This window comes from Trachurus japonicus, chromosome 18, assembly GCF_045865225.1.
Source record: "Trachurus japonicus isolate A0001 chromosome 18, Traja_1.0".
Lineage (NCBI taxonomy): Eukaryota > Metazoa > Chordata > Actinopteri > Carangiformes > Carangidae > Trachurus > Trachurus japonicus.
In genome coordinates this window covers 10,524,648-10,543,180 of record NC_140924.1, presented here as the reverse complement: position 1 = coordinate 10,543,180, position 18,533 = coordinate 10,524,648, and the positions used below count along the sequence as shown (strand labels likewise).

Sequence of the window (18,533 nt, the reverse complement as noted above, 5' to 3'; positions counted from 1 at the left end):
TGGACACGATTACATGCACATAATGAGTCTGCATGCAATCAGAACTTTGGCTAGTTGGCTAAAGTATGGAAAACAATAGTACAATGATCTGAAAAATGGACAAACACTAATTTTATCTTAGAAAGACAGTACATGAGTAATCTGTATGCAGAATGATGTTTTACTCTAACAGTAGTTAATTGGTGTTTTATTAATTTTAACTGTATAATGTTGAACTGTTGGAAGGACAATAAACCATAAACACTGACTGAAAAAAATATGGAAAGCATACATATTTGTTGTTAGCTCAATGTCCTTCATGACCAAATTTGAGTGAGGGCACTTTAATAAAAGCAACTAATCAATTAATGAGGATAGTATATGAATATATTGTTTTCCAATACTTTAGATAACTAGATTTAGCTGTAACACACCACACCATCAGAGTTATTAGCTATAGCTATTTATTATGTCAAGTAACGTTCATAGCAACCGTTCTGGACCACAGTATTTTAATGAATGTTTATCCACACCATTCTGGAAAGCACATACCTGCTTAACACGGTTATCACTACCTCCTTCACATGGTGGAGAGTCTTCCTCAACACTTATTGTTTCAGCCTCCTCCTGCACCATAAGGGCAGTGGTAATGGGAGCCTCACGTGAAGGACCTGCTGCTGAAGCTGCAGCATCGGTGCTTCTAGCCCCGGCCAGGCCAGGCGGCCCCTGCAGCAAACATCTGCGTAATTGTTGTACTTTTAGCAGTCTGTGCTGCTAGAGCTTTTTTCCGCGCCGCCTTTGCGTTTTTTTTTAACTTTTCTTTTCCGTTTTCGTGCGCTCGTGCGCTCTCTCTCTCTCTCTCTCTCTCTCTCATCGTGACTCCTCATCATTAAAAGTGATTGGACGAGGGGGGGTCTAGAACATGCGTGGGTGGGACTCCTGGGCCTCTGTAGCCTCTCATAGGGCCATTGGGCCAGGTAGACAAGCCACTGGGCCAATCGTCACCTCTCTGCTGTGTCTGCAGCTGAGCACTGTAGGCCGAGCCGATGCATGTCTCTCTCCCTGGGCCGATGGCGAAAAAAAAAGTTAAATAAAAAAACGGCCGCCTATCGGCCCATTAGTGACCGGCCCACCGGGAAAACTCCCGGTACTCCCTATGGCCAATCCGCCCCTGAACAAAGACGACCTTGAAGATCCGTCGGTCAGGGAGCATGTGGAGCGTCACCTGAGCAACAACACCCTCTCTCTGATGATCAACAGCGTGAATCCAAACGACACAAGTGTTGTATCAACAGCTCTTGCACTGAGCCCATCAAGACAGTCTACCTGGATGTCTCAGGTGAGTCTTGGTGCAGCTACTTCCTGGTTGTTGATGTGATGATTGAACCACAGACTCTGCTCTGATGTTCACTGATCACAGACCTGACAGCTGATCCCTGATCTCTGATCATCTGCTTCTGCTCCACAGGAGTTGAGAAGGAGACAGGAGGACCTGGTGAAGGAAACACCATAGAACTGCAGGAATTGAAAGTCTTATTGCTTCTGCTTTTGCTGCTGGTTTTGTTTATTGGTTTTATAAAAAATAAAAAAAAAGTAAGGGACAGGCAGAGCAGAAGTCAAACCAACCTCCTGCTGACAATGTAAATGAAACTCTGTGTCAGTCAACATACACGAGTCAGAATGAAGGGGAGGTCTGGGTCCTCCCTTCTTCAGTCTCTGGTGAAGAGAGCGACTAAAAACCACCTCAAACATCTGAGCTGTGGCTCCAGGTGTTTCTATTATTTTGTCCACTCCATGTATCCCAGTGGAAGTAGGCTCAGTAACAGAAACACCTCTCTGTACTGTATTATAAATCCACATATCAGTGGTTTCTATGTAGCTCTCACCTGAGAACCAGCTGTAGTACCAGTAGTAGTAGTTTGTTTATTCGATCTTGTGCACAAATTGTTTCCAGTCGAGCATCAATCACAATCAGTCAACCTTATATAATACAATCCTTAGTTCGACTAGTTCAAAAATAGATCGAAAAAGTGTAGGCTGAAGTCATCCAGCTTATAAATGCCTACCCTTTAATTCAATTCAGTAACTGAAAGAAGCAAGTATCCAATAATTAACAAATGAAGCCAAAAAAGTAAATTATCCTTTTTATCCTTAATAAGGAGCTTGTTTTTAGACACTTTTTCCTTCCTTTCAAGCATATTTTCACTTGAAATATGTAGAGAAATCTGATAGTGGAGCAAGTTTTTCTTTCTCATTACAAGCACAAAGTTTTCACTGGCAGATTTTTCTGCAGATTTCAAGTAGCCTAACAATTTGTTTGAAACAAGTAAAAATTATCTAAAAACAAGTTAATCTTTAGGTGATGAGTCTTATTTAAATGGAAAGAGATTAGTTTAGACTAGAAATGAGACATTATGACAAGAAATAAGACAAATATTCTTGGAAAGATTTTGAGTTTTGCTTAAGTCAAATTGAAAACAGCAGTCAGTGTGGCAGTGGCTCTGACGCAAGGGGAGCATACATCAGTCCGACTGCCCATAAGTCCGACGGCTCATTTCTCCGACTACCCATTCTACAGTGTTAAGGTTAGGTTTAGGGTAAGGTTAAAGGGATAGTTCAACATTTTGGCAAATTGGCCCATTGCCATAATCGCTATAGTCATAGCAGTAGGTTCATTACCTTTAATTGTAGGTGTAAGCTATTTTCAGTACGGCGGAGCGCAGCAGCTGGCTGCTCAGAGCTACGCTATGGAGGCTAACGGAATTTCTTGGTTTCCCTCATTAAACTCATCAAATTCAACATCCCAAAACTCCACAGCGCTTTTGTAGACAAGTTGTGACCTGCACAACCACCACGCTATGAGATAATGACGGAACGATACGAAACGGAGCCGTTTTCGAGGTAAATACAGGGTAAATACGGAGACTGCTTGCTGAAAAACTGTCCCTGAACGCAACGCGCATCAGCGGTTTTGTATGAATTTACCTCGAAAACGGCTCCGTTTCGTATCGTTCCGTCATTATCTCATAGCGTGGTGGTTGTGCAGGTCACAACTTGTCTACAAAAGCGCTGTGGAGTTTTGGGATGTTGAATTTGATGAGTTTAATGAGGGAAACCAAGAAATTCCGTTAGCCTCCATAGCGTAGCTCTGAGCAGCCTGCTGCTGCGCTCCGCCGTACTGAAAATAGCTTACACCTACAATTAAAGGTAATGAACCTACTGCTATGACTATAGCGATTATGGCAATGGGCCAATTTGCCAAAATGTTGAACTATCCCTTTAAGGGTTAGGGCTACTTAAGTCGGAGAAATGGGAGGTCGGACTAATGGACGCAAAAATAAAGAAATGTATGGTCGGAGAAATGGGTAGTCGGACGGACGTCATGCGCCCCTGACGCAATTTATGCATGGTGAGTCCATCTCCTTTGTTAATGTTACAGTGCAGTAAGTAATGAGTTGTGTATAGTTGTAATGAAAATCAATTATGAATGAAAGGTGGCCTAACCTGCTTGTTTAAAATGTCAAGATGCCAAAAATAAAGCGACTGATCTGACTTGATGTAAAGCCACTCGATGGACAGTTGATTTTTCTCCCTCTAAAACACAGCTCTGACCGGAAGTGACGGTCTGGTGGGCGTCCCTTCGGTTGCCGACGTGACGTGCCCAAACGGGAAGAGAGTCGAGCAGCGGGAAACAAACAGCTCGGGTCTGGAACAACAAAGACTTTGAGTAAAATGTCTGAGGTGGAGTTTCTGAGAGGATTTGTTACCGAGAGACTCGCCGCCGCCTCCCAGGAAATCTTAGCGGCCGTGGACAGAGTCGTAGCCGGATACGAGGCGGAGGCTTCGGGCTTCAGACAGGAGATCGAGCGGCAGAGGAACCTGCTGGATGTTCTCCTGCAGCCTCGAGTCGTCCTCAACAAAACCGGTTGGTGATTCAGTTTTAGATCATTTCACCTCAAAGTTGTGGTTTGTAGAGAAAGGGGACACATTGTACTACATTTATCTTGGTAAAGTGAGCCGCTGTTTGATTTCCGTTGCGCCCGATCTAGAGTAAATACGGTAGGCTCGGTCCTTGATCAAAGTGAAGGTCCTGAAAGATACATAAAGCCTATGTGATTTTGCTGATATTTGTTATTTACGAAAATTGAGCGTTTTCCTCGTGTTTAATCAGGTGCAAGTTTTATTTTACTGATTGTTTCTCAGACGAATCGTCTGATAATTACTTCATATGTTAGTTCATCATTGTCTTTGCAAATTCTCCCTGTTAAACTGCCTCTGTATAGTATATAGTAGCCTATAATGGGAATGAATGACTCAGTGAAACGTCTGGTTAGAGGAAAACATGCAACTTTGACATTCTCTGACTTGGCATTTGAACACATTTATTTACAAATTCAGGGATATCTATCTGTGTCAAATTGGTGCAAGCCTTTTACCACAAACTTAGTCACTGCTAACTGGGTCATTCCGCCAAAAGAGTGCCATTTGCTCATTGTAACTCTTAAAAATTAAACTTCATTTTTCATTCCATTTCAGTATAGAATTTTTTAATATACACATTTACTCATTCAAAATGAGTACTGGTCAATCTCAGGCTACTTTATTTAATTTATTGCTTCTTTTATCATTGCATTTTTGAAGAAAAAGTAACAGCAATGAGGGTAACAGCAATGAGTTTTTAGCATAAAATCAGCAATTGTGTGAAATCTAGCCAAATAGCATCTATACTAATAGCTTGAGCACACAGAGCACATTCTTAGGATTTAACTGAATATTTTACTTTTGATATCAACAAACACTGTCTAGAGATAATTTAGGTAACAGGAATGAGTTTTAAGAGTGACGGACCCTGACATAGCTACAATATCATTCAATTTCAGGAAAAATAAATTACAGAATTTAATTTTGGTCTTCCCATGACTTTCAAAAGACCTAAATGATGTCACTTCCAGCAGAACATGTCACTGGTGGAATGGTCCAAAACTTTTTGGACCATTCCACCAGTGACCGGGTAACCAGTGTCCGGGTAACAGCACTGAGTGAAAACCTGGGGACGGGACTAAAATGTGAATTTTAACCAAAATATAATTAGGTTTTAATTTAAAAAATGTTATATAAGTGTAGATATAATATAAAGTCACACTAATATGCAAAAAAAATGAGATTTTAGAAGGATTTTATTCATAATGCATTGTGGTTAACTATAGCGTTTGGCTCTGGGGACATGCAACAAAGGCTATGTTTCAGTGCTTTGAAAGCCTTTTTATAGTAATTAAAAATTATATATCTTTAATTTCTACAGTGATTCATGTGTATGGTGCTTTGTTTATTAATTAAATGCAATTTATATTATATTATTACATGTTTTTATACATTTAATATGCTGGGGACAGAAATGGCACTCTTTTGGTGGAATCGCCCAACTAACGTTAACTGGGTCATTCCTACTATTCGGTGCCATTTGAGTCCCCATGACATAATATGGTATATTTTGTGTAAAAATAGACTTATACTACTTTTTAAAAGCTTATTTTACATTGTTAACCCTCCTCTACCATAGAACACAATGTTATGTGCGCAGCATTAATTTAACTTAAAATAATTACCCAGATTTTAACAGAGGTGGGCTAAATTGCTATGTCCCCATATGTTTGCTAAACTTAAGTTACATATATATGTAATAAAAAAATAAATAATTCAATTTTTCTTGTTTTTGTTTTATATCTGTATTTACAATATTGTTTACAAAACGTTTTTTGTTGTTATTAATACATTTTTAATATTTAAAATCTTGAAAAAATGTTGTGTCCCTGAGTCGACTGTCCCCCCTGTTACTCTGATACAAAGAACTCTGAACACCCCCCCTGACTATTCCTATAGTCATGTGACTTTGGGATGTAGCATATACTTTTGGTGGGAAGAGCTCAAACAAAAAGCAAAGTAAATATCACTCTTTTATACACTTTTCCCCCATGTTTTAGAGTGCTTGAATGATGTGGTAAAGCATAACGTGTCCACCCTGTTACCCTTGTGTATTAGGGAAGCTGATTATTTTTGGTTATTTTGAAAATATGGTTAATAAATAGTATAAAAATCTTCCTTGCTTGTCCCAAAGTGCTAGCTTTTAGTGCAACATTTTAAGCTAAAATTAGCCATATTAATTAGCCATCACTACTTATGTGATATAAGTAGTAGGCTAATGGCTAATTTTAGCTTAAAATGTCCCCCCTGTTACTGTTTTGCATAGTAACAGGGGGGACATATGGTAACAGGGAGGACATAAGATGGCTAAATGAGGTGTTTCCATAATGTTTTGGTATTTATTATCAAGTGATTATGAAATTATTTGTTGTACTATAGGCTACTTTTAAAATATTTGTTGAAATGTCATGTTTGAATTTGTCAGGTAATGGCGCCCGTCTGCAAAAAAAACAGACGCTACAGGGCACGGCACAATGCAGACCCTGTAAAACGGCAGGCGTATTTAAATAAAGAGAAGGATAAGTGGAAGAGGGACAGAGAAGAAAAAGCATCAGGCATACACAGAATGTCTTGGTTTCCCTCATCAAACTCATCAAATACACAATCCAACAACTCCAAAATGATCTGGTGGACAAGTTGTGAGCTGCACATTCACCACGCTATGAGATAATAACACAACGTTACCACACAGAGTTGTTTTAGAGGGAAATACAGAGACTGCTTGATGAAAAACTGTCCCTGACGGAAACGTGCATCAGCGGTTTTACATGAATTTCCCTCTAAAACAACTCCGTGTGGTAACGTTGTGTTATTATCTCATAGCGTGGTGAATGTGCAGGTCACAACTTGTCCACCAGAGTGTTGTGGAGTTGGATTGTCTATTTGATGAGTTTGATGAGGGAAACCAAGAAATCCCATAATGAGCCTCTCTGAGCAGCTCACGGCTCTGCTCCGCCGTTCTAAAAATAGCTTGCACCGACAATTAAAGGTAACAAACCTACTGCTATGACTATAGCGATTATGGCAATGGGCCAATTTGCCAAAATGTTGAACTATCCCTTTAAGCAGGCAGTTTTGAGCAGTGCTCTTACTCTATCCTTTTGTTTACAAGAGCTGTGTGTGTGTGTGTGTGTGTTTGTGTGTGTGGATATGGTGGGTGGGTTTGGATGTTGGTGGGTATGGATGAAATCTTGATGTATAAATTGACTTTCATTAATGAAATGTGTTGTTGTTCACTGTGTTTTGTCCACCCTGTTACTTCCTGTCCACCCTGTTACCTGTGAGTTTTTTGGTGATAATTATATAAAATCAAAAAATATTAAGAATGTTTTTGTTATTATGTGCAGGGTATGAATTGGTGAAATGATGTCACTTAAAGTATGGCAAAATTCCACTGAAATTCTCTTTAATTTGAGAAGTAAATGCATTGAAATCACATCTTGCGTCAAAATAGAGCACGGCTTTTTTTTAAATAACGATTATTTTTGAATATTTATTAAAACATATTTAAAGGGTAAAGTAAGGGACACTGTGAGCCTTAGAAAATGTAAATATTACAATAACTATGCATTTAAAAAATATATTAATAGAGATGAGAATGTCCATTAACAGGGTGGACATTTCGTCTCTGTCACATGCAAAGAAATTGGTAAAAATATTAAATCATAATACCCTGAGCTGGACCTATATAGTTTTCTTATAGCTTAACAATTCTTCCTTCAGATGAAATATTAAAATTATAGAAAATTTTACATTTTTTGATAGAAGTATACCAAGCTGAAATGGCACCGAATAGTAGGAATGACCCAACTGTAGTATGGCTTAACGACAAGTTCTACAAAAGAGTAACAATTATATTGTAGTAGTCATAAGGGCCACTGCTGCAACATGGGTTGTGGTGTACGCGGAAAATATGATATCCAAACAAATGTTAATTTTCAACAAAAACCTGGTTTATTTGACCAGAAAAGCGAGCGAATAAAGAATAAAGAAAATTCCTCTGTGCCTCTCATGCTCCGGTAAAAACCCATTTGCCCACCCAGGTGCATGCTGCCTGGTCCCTTACTGTAAGCCTGGTGCCCCTAACATGCCAAAATGAAACAAAAACACAAATAATACACAATAAAACACCTAGGCTATATTAAAAAATAATAATAAACAGAACACTAACAGAAATCTAATCATAATGAAATCAAATAATTTGATTCAGAATAATCAAATCTAAATATTAACTAAAATAAATATTGTTTTATATATAATACCAAATTAGTTTTAGGACCTTGTTGCTCGGTAGTAGGCTGTTCCCTCTGACCAGGCACAAACTTACTGTCAGATATTAAAGTATACAGATTTCTTAAAGAAACAAACCAGTGCAACGCTTGGATTGCAGCACTCTGACGGGAAAACTGGACACGGACGGCAAACTGTATAGAGCCTGCAGTATCCATTTCGTTACCAGAAAGTAAAAAACACTGCTAATAATGTAACGGCATAATTCAGTAATAACTTATGACGCGCCGCATCAGGGCCGAGCTGCCTGCTTAGACTGTGCTAGCCTGCACTAATGTTAGCATAACAACAGTTAACTGACAAGACAGCTATTACTGAGCATTGCACACAAGCTTTGTCTCGATTATCTAATTAACGGTGACCAGGCTTCTTATATTTCCAGGATTGTCATTTTTACAAGTTACCGTAACACTGTTGCTAACTGGCGCTAGCTAATGATGAGATACCCGGAGGTAGTAAATGAGCTAACCGGACTGAAAATCCAGCTGTTCAAAAATAATTGGTGCAAGCTAGCGATAGTGTTAACTTGACAATCCCTGACAGACCTCAAGATCTGGTCACCGTGTTATTATTTGTCAGATTCAAGAAGTACTGGCTAGTCATTTCGTATCGTACATCCACGGGCTAGCTAACTAGCGCTGACACTGTAACCGGATGTTTTAACCGTTGAAACGGTCTATAGCCTGTTTTATACAAACATCAGCACAGTGGTGATTACTCTGTCCATGAGGAGGTAGTAGAAGTATCCACCACTTTATTTTCCAATGATCCATTGCGTCACACCACAACGGAAGTCGGTTTTCAACCCCGTAGTAGCATTCTAGCGAGCGGCTAACTGGTAGTTAGCCACCGGTGTAGGCACCAAATGTGGGGGCTCTGGGCTGCCAAAACCGCCCTGACTAATCTGATGTTTTGTCAAGTCTACAAAACGAATTACCGAACAAACACCACCGCTTCTGTGTGCACGCCTCTGCAACTAGTCATGGCTATCGTAGCCGTTAGCTTTGCTGCTGCTGACAGCTAACAGCAGCAGCAAACTAACATCAGGACATCAGCTGTTAAAACCCTCCCGTTGTCGGACACAACATGTAACTACTCCAGTTAGCTCAGTCATGTTGGAAGTAGGATATCCGCTGGAAAAAATATTTTTTTCATGGGCTGTTTATTGAGTTATTTAAGACACTGCTAACGGCTAACAGCTAACGTTAATCTAAAATGTAATGAATGGAGTGTCATGGCGACACCCAGCGTCGTTCTCCGGAAAGTGGTGGATAAGTTCCGGCCAATCAGAGGCTCATAGCAGGAGCAAAATTTCTTCAGCTCAGACTAGTGTCCACTATAGACTGTAAAAAGAATGGACGTAGCACCCGTGACGTCACCCATTGGTTTGGGGGAGTCTGTTTTGTGCCGCTACTACGGGGGTTTGAACTGCGCCATGTTGGATTTTACTTGCCATATTTGGAGCGGTGCGGCCGTTAGCCGGCCGAGAACCCGCCCACTGGCCTCGAAGCAGCGGTCTCCGGACCTGTCACTCAACGTTTCCGCGCCCTAATTGGCGAGAATTTTAAACCTAATAACTAGGGGTGTAACGATACACAAAAGTCACGGTTCGGTACGTACCTCAGTTTGAGGTCTCGGTTCGGTTCATTTTCGGTACAGTAAGAGAACCAAATGCAAAACATAAATTTGCTTGTTGTTTATTAGGAATTTTTCTAAACCAAATTTACATGTTTTAGTCAAATGTAATTATTTTATTCACCTACTAATGTTATGTTGTAGGTACATTGTCCCTGGTACAAATAAACGTATAAACTTATTAAACTTAACTTATAAACTTACTAAACCATTATACAAAATATGAAAAATAAAATAATAGCCTACTGTTGTAAAGTGCTGCCTAACGCCGGGTTCACACCGGACGCCGAAGCGCCGCGAATAGCCGCGGAACGGAGACCGCTTCCCTTCGGCGGCCAAGTTAACAGGTTGTGTAGTTCAGACCAGACGCGACGCGCCGCAAAGCGCCGCGATTGCTCGCGCCGTGCAGTTATCGTTTCGGCGTCTGTTCTATTTTGTGCGCGAGCCGCGAGCAATCGCGTCAATCTTGGCAGGAAGTCACACATGAAACAACGAGAGAATCCGGTCTATTTTCAAAATAAAACACTTTTCAAAATAAAATACAGCGATTGACAAATGCGATCTTATTTATATTTGTCAGACTCTCAACAGAGAGCGAGAGAGATGAAAACACACACGTACATGAAAGGGAGACACGGAGTGGGCTGGCTGCAGGGAGGGGGGGGGGGGTCAAAACACACAAGCAAACAGGGAAAGAGCGAGAGAGAGAGAGAGAGGCAGAGACGAGTTGTTGTGAAGTGAAGGACGACGTGAAATTAATCTTGGAGGTGGAGGGAGTTTTGTGACCCACAGCACACAGCATTATAATTATATGAGGTTATTTACTTATCCATGATGTAAATAAAACAGCTCTGAATGTGAGTAAACAACAGCTGAGGAGCAGAGGCGCTTGCGACCGCAGCGGAGAAATCAGCGTCTGGTGTGAACTGGAGGGACGCGGCTCGCGCGATTTCCGCGGCCGCTCCGCTTCACGGCGCTTCCGCGTCCGGTGTGAACCTGGCGTAATAAGTTCAATAAATTATTCTCAAATTAACAAAACATATAAAATAAGCCTTACAATGAATAAAATATTCACAAATAAACAAAACATACAAAATATGATTTCAAAAAAACTTCTCACACAACTTTTTTTTTTTTTTACATGTAAAGTGCAGCAGCACTAACAGTTCAAGCCAGTGACGGACCGACAGGGCAATGTGGGCAAATGCCACAACGGCTGCCTGACGATGCAATCGTTCGGCCGCAAATAAATAAATAAATGAATGAATAACGCGGATCATCACGACGGCACAGTGCGTAGTGTCAACACAGCAGCGACGTGCGCCTGCTCTTGGTGCATCTGCAGCAGATCCACAGGTGCTGGGAGTAGCATGTGTCTGCAGACCCGGAGACCGCAGATTCAGACCCGCACGTTTGGACCCGCACATTCAGACCCCTTGGTTTTCTGCTACAGTGCCCCCTGGTTTGTGTTATGCTAATGTTACCTGCTCGGAACATGGACGCGCAGACCACGGAAAAAGGTATTGAACGTTAATCACTTAGTCGTTTCATGTCATAAAAGTTTTTAACGAACGTTTGACTTATTATACGTTTACAATTAGCCTTATGCACGTCAAAGCTAACCAAGCTTAGCATTTTTCAGCTAGAAGCTCTCTTGGCATATTGTTTTTAATGAAACTGAAACTGTTAATACCGTGTGCATTAAATTAAACAAAAGTAAAACAGCCTATGTGTAGGTCGTTGGTACTGCCACTGTAGACTCATGTACTGTAAGTGCAACTTTATGCTACAACATGTTGTTTTTATTGACGTTTGTATTTTTTTCTCCAGACAAATTGCTCAGCAAATTGATCCTGGACAGAGAGGACAGGACATGAAATTCCAGTAAGTATAAATACATGATTTGTGTGGGGAAAAAATTGACTATTGCCTGTAATGTCCACTTATTTTTATTCATTTTAGGGCTTGCCTCGCCAGACATGTGGGAACGACAGTGGGATTTTTTTTTTCTCATGGTAAGGTTTCTTGTGAAAGTATACGCACTGCAGGCATCAGTCAACAATGTAAATTGATGGTTTATCTATTCCAGTATTTATCATTTTGTCTGTTTTCAGTGAAGTGGACGAGTTCTGCAGGAGGCTGAAAAGGCAGATGAGGAAAGAAGGAGCACTGCCATGATATAAAGACTATTTGTGAAAGCCTGTGCAATAAAACATTTGAAACCATTTCATTCCATTCAATTCATTGTAGGCTATTTTAAGACTGTTTTGTCATTATAACCCCATGCAATAGAACATTTAAAAGCATGTCATTTCATTGGAGGTTAATAATTTATTTAGTCCAAAAGATTTTTAAAAAAGTTTAAAAGTAATCCAAGCTTCACAAACAATTAGATCTTGGTGTTTTATTTGGATTTTATTTATTTAGTCCAAAAGATTTTTTAAAAGTTTAAAAGTAACCCAAGCTTCACAAACAATTAGATCTTCGTGTTTTATTTATTTATTTAGTCCAAAATCTTTTTTTAAAAGTTTAAAAGTAATCCAAACTTCACAAACAATTAGATTCTTGGTGTTTTATTTCGACTTTGCCCTGTTGAAAATCCATAAGAAGGGGTCTGAACGGTCCAGACTGTGGAGTTGCAGTTTTACAGTCAACCAGTAGGTGTCACCACAAGGGGTCTGAACGTGCGGGTCCAAACCATAGACTGTAAAAAGAATGGACGTAGCACCCGTGACGTCACCCATTGGTTTTGGGGAGTCGTTTTTGTGACTCAAATATGGCGGCCTGAACAGCGCCATGTTGGATTGGCCGGCCGAGAACCCGCCCACTGGCCTCGAAGCAGCTGTCCACGGAGCTGCTCGGACCTGTCACTCAATGTTTCCGCGCCCTAATTGGCCAGAGTTTTAACCTAATAACAGTAAAACGGTAGAGTTTAAAAAAAAATTCACCCCCCTCAGAGTGTGTGCGGGGGTAGAAACTATCGATTGAGACAAAAAAACGTTCTGACACCAGGCTTTTAACAGGTTTACTGAGGATGTAAAGTCGGCGATTTTAACATGGGGGGGGTCTATGGAGAATGCTCCCTTCTGACACCAGCCCCCAGAGGAAGCCGAGGGGATTGCAGTTTTTTGAACGCGGAAGTGAGCTTCACTTCTCAGACCGACAACTGCCCCCTTGGTCCAAACGTGCGGGTCTGAATCTGCGGTCTCCGGGTCTGCAGAGACATACTATTGGGTGCTGGAGCCCGTACACGACACAGAGACAGAGACAGACAGACAGAAGGAGGGACGGACGGACGGAAGGACAGGCAGACAGACAGAGAGGAGATAGGAGCCACAGCCCCCACCTCCACTCCTCCTACAAGCAGGAAGGGTCTTCAAGCCTCTGTTTTCTCGCTAGCGGTTGCATTAGCGGTAGCATTAGCGGTAGCATTAGCGATAGCACGACGTAAACGGGCTGCACGTGTAGCTGCAGGCGGACTGTAAACACACACAAGTTCTGTACCGAAACTCCCCCGTTCTCAGCGCTGTGCCGAACCGAACACCCCATACCGAATCGGTTCAATACAAATACATGTACTGTTACACCCTACTAATAACAGTAAAACGGTAGAGTTTAAAGCCTTTGGAAACCTGACTATATATAGTAAAAATGCTTATATTATATCAAAGTCAAGTGCCTCATTAAGCATCCACAAAAGTCTGAGTGACAATAACTATTCATAACTATTAGAAAACCTTGTTTAAAAACAGCTCATTTTGCTATTGAGGCACTATTGAGGCCACTGGTCAGGACAGTGTGGGGGCGTGGCAGATAACGCTATGATTGACAGGTCCCTCGTCTTGATTGACATCTCTCTGGCCCCGCCCACTTCAAACAAATGTCATAGCAACACGTCAATGGCGACCGTTAAAAAAAAAAAAAAAAAAAAGTCCTCACCGGAGGACCTGTATCGATTGATTGATGCTATTTAGCAGCTAACTAGACTACCAGCTTCGTTTTGGAGCGTCATAACCGTCTTTGGTCGAAGTCTCACAGAAAAAAAAAGAGATTTTAACCGTTACTCATCATGTCTGTGTGAGCGTCAAGAGGGACTGACTGACATACACACACAGACAAGGCAGGTCGCGCTGGAAAGCTAATAAATGCTAAAAGCTAATCGCCAATTTACACACACCCTCCCTCCCTCCTTCCCCTCACCCCCCCCCCCCCAAAAAAAACGGCTGTATCGGCTGTATGTAGAGAGGAGTTGTGAGGAGTTTTGGGCACAGACAGACAGACAGACACACACAGAGACAAGGTAGGTCCCCCCTCCCTCCACAAAAAAAAAAAACCCCGGCTGTGTCGGCTGTATGTAGAGAGGAGTTGTGAGGGGCTGTGGGCGCAGACAGACAGACAGACAGACAGGGCAGGTCGCGCTGGAAAGCTAATAAATGCTAAAAGCTAATCGCCACACACACACACAACTCCTGTTGACATGGCTCTGGTTGTGAGGACTTGAGAGGAGTGGTGGTTGGAGGAGCGACCGTTAGCAGAACGGTTTTGTTCGCTGCCACTGGGGGGCTGGATGAGAGAACTGACGTGGCGATTTATGAGTGGTTAGGATTTATTGCGTGATAAATCCCAGAGATAACTCCGCCCAATTCAAACCTACTGTACAAAACCTTCAAAGACAAATATTTTGAATTTGGATGGAAACTTTTTTCTAATTATTTTTACATGTTTATTATGTACATAAGACCTAGGCCTGGGACGATAATAAATTTTGCTGGACGATATATTGTCCCACAAATTATTGACGATAAACAATATTATTGACACATTTTTTTGAGAACAAATTAACCACTAATATAATGATAATATTTCATAATAATGTAAGTAGTCCCTTTTAAATGCGATAAACTTTTATTTCTCATGAGTATATTTTTTTTAACCATTGTAATTGGAATGACAAGAACTTATATAGCTACCATCCTAAATGAATAAAATAAACAAAAAATAATAAACAGTGCAGCTCTTCTGTCCAATAACGTTACACACCTGAAGCTCCACTTTTCATTCAAACAAACTAATGTGACTTCCACAGGTGTAAGATTTCATCAATGAGACTAGCATTTATCTCCTAAAAAGTATTAAACCAGCCGGCGGTAAACCTCTAAAAACCTGCTGATAAGTTTTAGTTGTTTGCTCCCCCAATGACGGAGGTTGACCGGCCCGTGAGCTGCTGCAGACGGCTGCAGACTGTGGGAAGCCCCGCTCCTCCTGCTCACTGCTACCACATTAGCTCCAAAAACGTCGGAGGAAATCTCCTAACAGGCGTTATGTGGATGAACTGACCACAGACTGGGGATCTAAACTGTGACTTTCTCGCATGAAAAAATATTAAAACTTTAAAAAGTGACGTGTTAACAGCGCGGCAGCAAGAATTACGGTAAAATAGCTTTTTAGCTGCTTAGCTTTACAGCTAGCGCTGCCGGTTGCTGAGAAATGCATTCTGGGAAACAAAGATCCTGGATGACTGAAAAGAGGGTTCACTCCTTTCATTCTGCTATGAAACAAACGGCCCAGGTGCTGAGACCGATGCACAGAGTGAAGCCTCTTGTCATCCAGCCTGGTTGGAGGCCAGAGACCAGGAAAACAAATACGTGCGCATGCACATGGCGATTTATCGAGGCCGGAAAAATTATCGAGTTCATTTTCATTTATCGTGCGATTAATTGATTTATTGATTATCGTCCCAGGCCTAATAAGACCATAAAATACATAGTTAGGAGGCTTTTGTGGATTTGGGTTTCCAGAGGCTTTAAAGAAATTCACCCCCCTCAGAGTGTGTGCGGGGTTAGAAACTATCGGTTGAGACCAAAAAAATAAAATGTACCAGGCTGTATATGTTTTTTTAAGCTGTAAAGTCGGCGATTTTAACATGGGGCTCAATTGGAGTTGCTCCCTTCTGGAGCCAGCCCCGAGAGGAAGCCGAGGGGATTGCAGTTTTTTGAACGCGGAAGTGAGCTTCACTTCTCAGACCGACAACTGCCCCCTTGGTGTCCACTGAGAAGATCATTGGGGTTCATAGAGACACCAGTTATATGAGTGACAGTTTGAAGACACTGTTGTTCATGATGTGTTTCATTGTTTCTGCAGGTGATCAGCACCTGTTGAAGATTGAAGCAGAGGATCCTCCTGAGTTGACCTCTAGTCTGGATCAGGAGAACCCAGAGAGTCTACATCTTAAAGAAGAAAAGGAGGAACGATCGACCACTTTTGAGTTTCCCCTCACTTCTGTTCATGTGAAGAGTGAGGATGAGGAGGAGAAACCTCAGTCCCTACAACCTCATCAAAGACAAACTGAGGCTGAGCCTCCATCCAGCAGCTCAGCTGAACAGATAGAGGCCGATGGCGACGACTGTGGAGGATCTGAACCAACCAGGAACTCAGATCAACATGAAGATCTTCAACCAGATACAGATGATGAGGTCTCAGAGTCGTCCTGTGAGACTGAATACAGTGATGATGACTGGAGAGATACCAGAGCACCTGGGTCAGGTTTGAACAGTGAAGCTGTTCATGTAAGTGATGAAGAATGTGACACTGGTAAGAAGTCTCACTGTAAGAAGGCTCACCGCTGCTCAGAGTGTGGGAAAACTTTTAATGCACCCTCGAGGTTGAAGATGCACGTGAGGATCCATACAGGAGAGAAACCATTTGACTGTGCTACCTGTGGTAAACAATTTAGTGAAAGAGGTTCTCTTCATAGACATATGAGACTCCATACAGGAGAGAAACCATTTGACTGTGCTACCTGTGGTAAAATATTTAGTCAAAGAAGTAATCTTAAACGCCACATGAGGATCCATACAGGAGAGAAACCATTTGACTGTGCTACCTGTGGTAAACAATTTAGTGAAAGAGGTTCTCTTCATAGACATATGAGACTCCATACAGGAGAGAAACCATTTGACTGTGCTACCTGTGGTAAACAATTTAGTGAAAGCGGTTCTCTTCATAGACATATGAGACTCCATACAGGAGAGAAACCATTTGACTGTGCTACCTGTGGTAAAACATTTAGTGAAAGCAGTTATCTTGAACTCCACATGAGACTCCATACAGGAGAGAAACCATTTGACTGTGCTACCTGTGGTAAAATATTTAGTCAAAGAAGTAATCTTAAACGCCACATGAGGATCCATACAGGAGAGAAACCATTTGACTGTGCTACCTGTGGTAAACAATTTAGTGGAAGAGGTCATCTTCATAGACATATGAGACTCCATACAGGAGAGAAACCATTTGACTGTGCTACCTGTGGTAAACAATTTAGTGAAAGCGGTTCTCTTCATAGACATATGAGACTCCATACAGGAGAGAAACCATTTGATTGTCCTACCTGTGGTAAAGCATTTAGTCAAAGAGCTCATCTTAAACTCCACATGAGGATCCATACAGGAGAGAAACCATTTGACTGTCCTACCTGTGGGAAACATTTTAGACATTCAAGGACTTTTAAGGTGCACTTGAGACTCCACACACAGGAGAAGTTAAGTTAAAGATACTTTATTAATCCTTTGCAGGAAATGACAATGTTACCAGCAGCAGACGACAACACAAGGCCACACACACACACACATCATCCACAAAAATACACAATAACAACAACATTGCACAACCCCTGCGGTAACAGGCAGCTGCACCACCAGAGAAACCATTTAGTTGAGCTATTTGTGGGAAAGGATTTACCCGGAAGACAAAACTTTTGGTTCACACAAAAGTCCATTCAAAAGTGAAGCCATTTGTAGCAGTGTTTGTGGGAAAACATTTATGGAGCTGGAGAATTTGGCGACACACATGAAATCCCATAAAGGAGGGAAACTTCAGTTGTTGTCTTGAGCAGCACATGAAAGTCCATACAGAAGTGAAACCATTTTCTTGTAGTGTGTGTGGAGTACATGTAAGGCAGTAGGTAGAGTTAAGACACCTTCAATCATTTAGTTGCAGTTTTGTGATGAGACATTTTGTCAACAGGAAGATCTTTACGTGTTCACAAGAATCCATGAAGGAGAGTAAACGTACAGTTGAAGTTTTTGTGGCCGTCAATTCTCTGATGTTTCAGGCAAGAAGAGACGTATGAGTGTATGTAAACTCAGGATTGTTACTGAAGGCAGCAGCAGTGTGTGTGAGGCTGCAGTTATTGAACTGTAACGGCTCATCACAACACAGTGAAAATTTATTTCATGTGTAAAATATTTTGTTAAAGTTTATGATTTTGATATGTAAGAAATGGATTGTTCATGAAATTAATGCTACAAATAAATAACTTCAGTAAGTGAGTCTGCAGATGTGTTGGTTGAGCTGAACTGTAACAGCTCATTCCAACACAACACAAATTTTCATTGTTTTTTTTATCAAAGTGTAGCAAATTCTGTAAAAAAAGAAAAATCTCTTTCTGGTATAGTTGTATTTGGTGGAAACATCTTTTGTTTTTTGTTTGTAAAGCAATACTTAATGGTTGGGTTTGGAGTTTTGTGTCCAAAAATAAACGTTAGACTTAAACAAATGAAATCTTTGTCTTCATCATCACCTGTGGGCTTCTAGTCCTGTGTGGTGGTGGCTGTGTCTGCAGCGCCCCCTCCCCCTGCCTGTATTTTGGT

General features: G+C 41.2%; 1 protein-coding gene across 1 annotated transcript; it reads left to right on the top strand.

Moving 5' to 3' along the window:
* Positions 1-3,711: 3,711 nt before the first annotated feature.
* On the top strand, positions 3,712-17,432 carry LOC146968716 (uncharacterized). Its single transcript, XM_085760415.1, has 4 exons — positions 3,712-3,904; positions 16,027-16,290; positions 16,333-16,423; positions 16,547-17,432. The coding sequence occupies exons 1-4, from the start codon at positions 3,712-3,714 to the stop codon at positions 17,430-17,432; spliced, it is 1,434 nt and encodes a 477-aa protein (XP_085616541.1).
* The last annotated feature ends 1,101 nt before the right edge of the window (positions 17,433-18,533 follow it).

Coding starts and splice junctions, on each gene's coding strand:
- LOC146968716 (XM_085760415.1), top strand. CDS start 3,712: ATGTCTGAGGTGGAGTTTCTGAGAGGATTTGTTACCGAGAGACTCGCC. Junction 3,905..16,026: donor AGTCGTCCTCAACAAAACCG/GTTGGTGATTCA, acceptor TTGTTTCTGCAG/GTGATCAGCACCTGTTGAAG. Junction 16,424..16,546: donor AGAGATACCAGAGCACCTGG/GTCAGGTTTGAA, acceptor TGCACCCTCGAG/GTTGAAGATGCACGTGAGGA.